General features: G+C 38.5%; 1 protein-coding gene across 1 annotated transcript in view; it reads right to left on the bottom strand.

Moving 5' to 3' along the window:
* The window catches only part of ZFR (zinc finger RNA binding protein), a gene marked incomplete at its 5' end in the record, with an annotated part of 27,572 nt that extends 25,437 nt beyond the window's left edge, over positions 1 to 2,135 (bottom strand). Inside the window, 2 exons of the mRNA XM_009697331.1 lie at positions 22 to 111; positions 1,806 to 2,135. Of these exons, the coding sequence (XP_009695633.1) occupies positions 22 to 111; positions 1,806 to 2,135 (420 nt within the window). The remainder of the gene's footprint in view (positions 1 to 21; positions 112 to 1,805) is intronic.
* Between the last annotated feature and the right edge of the window lie 413 nt (positions 2,136 to 2,548).

The raw sequence follows: 2,548 nt of genomic DNA, 5'->3' as shown, positions 1-2,548 counted from the left end.
GGGGGGGCAGCCGCCACCCACAGCCGCCGCAGTTGCTGTTGGCTGTTGATAGTATTGTTTGCTGTCATAAGCTACAGCTGGGGCAGTAGATCGAACATAAGAATAGGAGTCCTAAAAATTCAAAAAAGAAAAACCAGCAAATTTCTCCTTTAAGTATATATAGAGTAATAAAAGTCATTAGGAGAGTCAAAGAAACAACGTATTTTCTTCTGTCTACTAAAGTAGATTTAAAAAAACATTTACAGATACCGTATATAGAAATAAATGCATTAAAGAAATTAAATTTATGTTTACAGATACTTCAGGCCTGAAATCAACCCTGATGGTCTTTTTCAGACTTAATACAGGAATTAACCTCATGCTATTAAATCACTTTCCCTACCAAATTATTTTTGTTACTGAAAAGCTCTCACTAGTTTTTCATAATGACTGTGTCAGATTACATTTCTGTAAAATATGAAGCAAAAAACCACCACAGATCTCCACAAAATGTAAATTTCTACAAACCACAATAAATTCACAAGGTTACAAACACGAACCTATACTGCCTTTAAAAACCTCATCATTAACAATACCTTTCTTGGTTATATGTTATAGAGTATGAAAGTGATACTTTTAAAGCCTTTTTTACTTTTTTGGTGTTTCAACTAGTCCATTAGGGAACCATATCTAGTCTAAAATGGCAAGGCAAGTAGCCCATTCAACACCTCTGGAACTCAGGAGATGGCTAGCAAGCTGAGAAGGGGAGGGCCTGGAAGCCACTATATGTATGTACATGTATTTTCTCATCCTAACCATATTTATGGTAAAGTGTAAAGAACTGATCTACTGAGGGGCAGCAAGGCATGAACTACTACAGCTGAAATGCACTAACGTATAAAAATTCTTTTTATTTCCAAGAAATGTAACAATAAAATCTCTTTTCCATCCAAAATATTCCCAGTTTTTATTTTTGTTTAGTTTAGGGGACTCTCTTTTCTGTTCCAATGCATCTAATAACTGACCTCGTAATTATGAGTACTCGTGCCACTGGAAAGCCTCCTAAGTTATGATTCATTACCATAGGAAACAAATCATAAAAGCTGTACAAAAGAATTGAGAACATGTAGCAATAGTATAGTCCCTTTTAAATAAATCAAAATACCAGTCAGAATCTAGATAATACCTTGATAAGCTTAGGACTGATAAGTTAAAAAATTACTACAAGAGACATACTATTTCAACATCCAAGATGGAAATGGAGAAACAGTTCCCTTTTGTAGAAGCATGTAGCCACAGGAGGTTAGGCAGTGATCTCACAAAGGGTACCCAGAAACTACCCGAAGAGCAATCTTCTGTCCTCGTAGGTTTCGTACTAGAACTCCTGCAGCACCCAGGAATCTGACAAGGGAACTACTTCTGCCTCCCCTGAACATTATTATTGGAACAGTTTTTTCAGCTACATCATCTCCATGACCCAGTTTACTGCACATCACTTGAACATTTAAGCTAGCGGAGAAAAGACAGTACTACTCTTTTCAGCAGTTTCACAAAATCACTTGGAGGTAAACATCAGTTCACCGCTTAGTGTATGAATGTCTAAATCTTAGCTCCTGCAGTACTAGCACTGACATTCCTCTATATGGGCCATATGAGACTGCAGTAACTTCACAGACTACCAGTTTTTGCTACTAAGTAATTTGAGTTGTACTCAAGCTGTGATTCATAGAAGAAAAAATATGAATTATCATCACATTCCTTTATCCAAAGAGGTCTCCTCCTCATTTAAAAATCATACAACAGAAGTAATTTCTTTTGGAACTCACCTGGTAATTCTGCGTAGTGACAGGAGGTGGTGGTGGTGGAGCTTCTTGTTGCCTCTGCGTATAACCATAATCTGTAGCTGTGTGCGCTGTAGGATAGCCTCCATATGCAGCAGCTGTTGCAGCAGCTGCAACAGCGACTGGAGCAGGCCTGGCTACTGCAACTGTAGCTGCTGCTGGAGCATAGGCTGCAGTAACGGTGTGCGCAGCGACCGGTGCCTGGTGGACAGTGTAGCTAGCAACTGTAGTTGGATGGGAATAGGCTACACCCGAAGCTGGCTGCTGGCTATATTGGAAACAGACAGCAAGGAAATAATTAATTAATCCCACATACTAAGCTGATGCCTACACATTTCAAAATCCCAGATTTGATGAATATTGTCTGTTCTACAAACAGACCTGCAGCAGCCATCTATCTATGCATACACTTTAATGACTTTTATTACCTCTCTTCCACCCCCATTAAAAAGGCTGTATCATTTTGAAGTTTCTGTGGATGCACACATATCATGCAGTGATGACCTTCTTAGCAAGGGGGGGTGCTTGTGTTGGGTTTTTTTCAAGCAGTAGAACACAAGTCTTTCATTCAAAATAATACATAAGTGTTAAACTGTGATCTCTTCATGGCCTACAAGTTTTTAAATGCTTTAGTAGTTCTTCAATGAAACTGACATACTACTGAAATACTAGTTTTCTGTGAGCTCATTACTGACCTGCACTTGCATGAAGTTTTTCAATAAACCATA

This window comes from Cariama cristata, unplaced genomic scaffold (assembly GCF_000690535.1).
Source record: "Cariama cristata isolate BGI_N322 unplaced genomic scaffold, ASM69053v1 scaffold8663, whole genome shotgun sequence".
Taxonomy (NCBI): Eukaryota; Metazoa; Chordata; class Aves; order Cariamiformes; family Cariamidae; genus Cariama; species Cariama cristata.
Note: the sequence above shows the minus strand (reverse complement) of the source record. Positions and strands in the feature narration are given on the sequence as shown.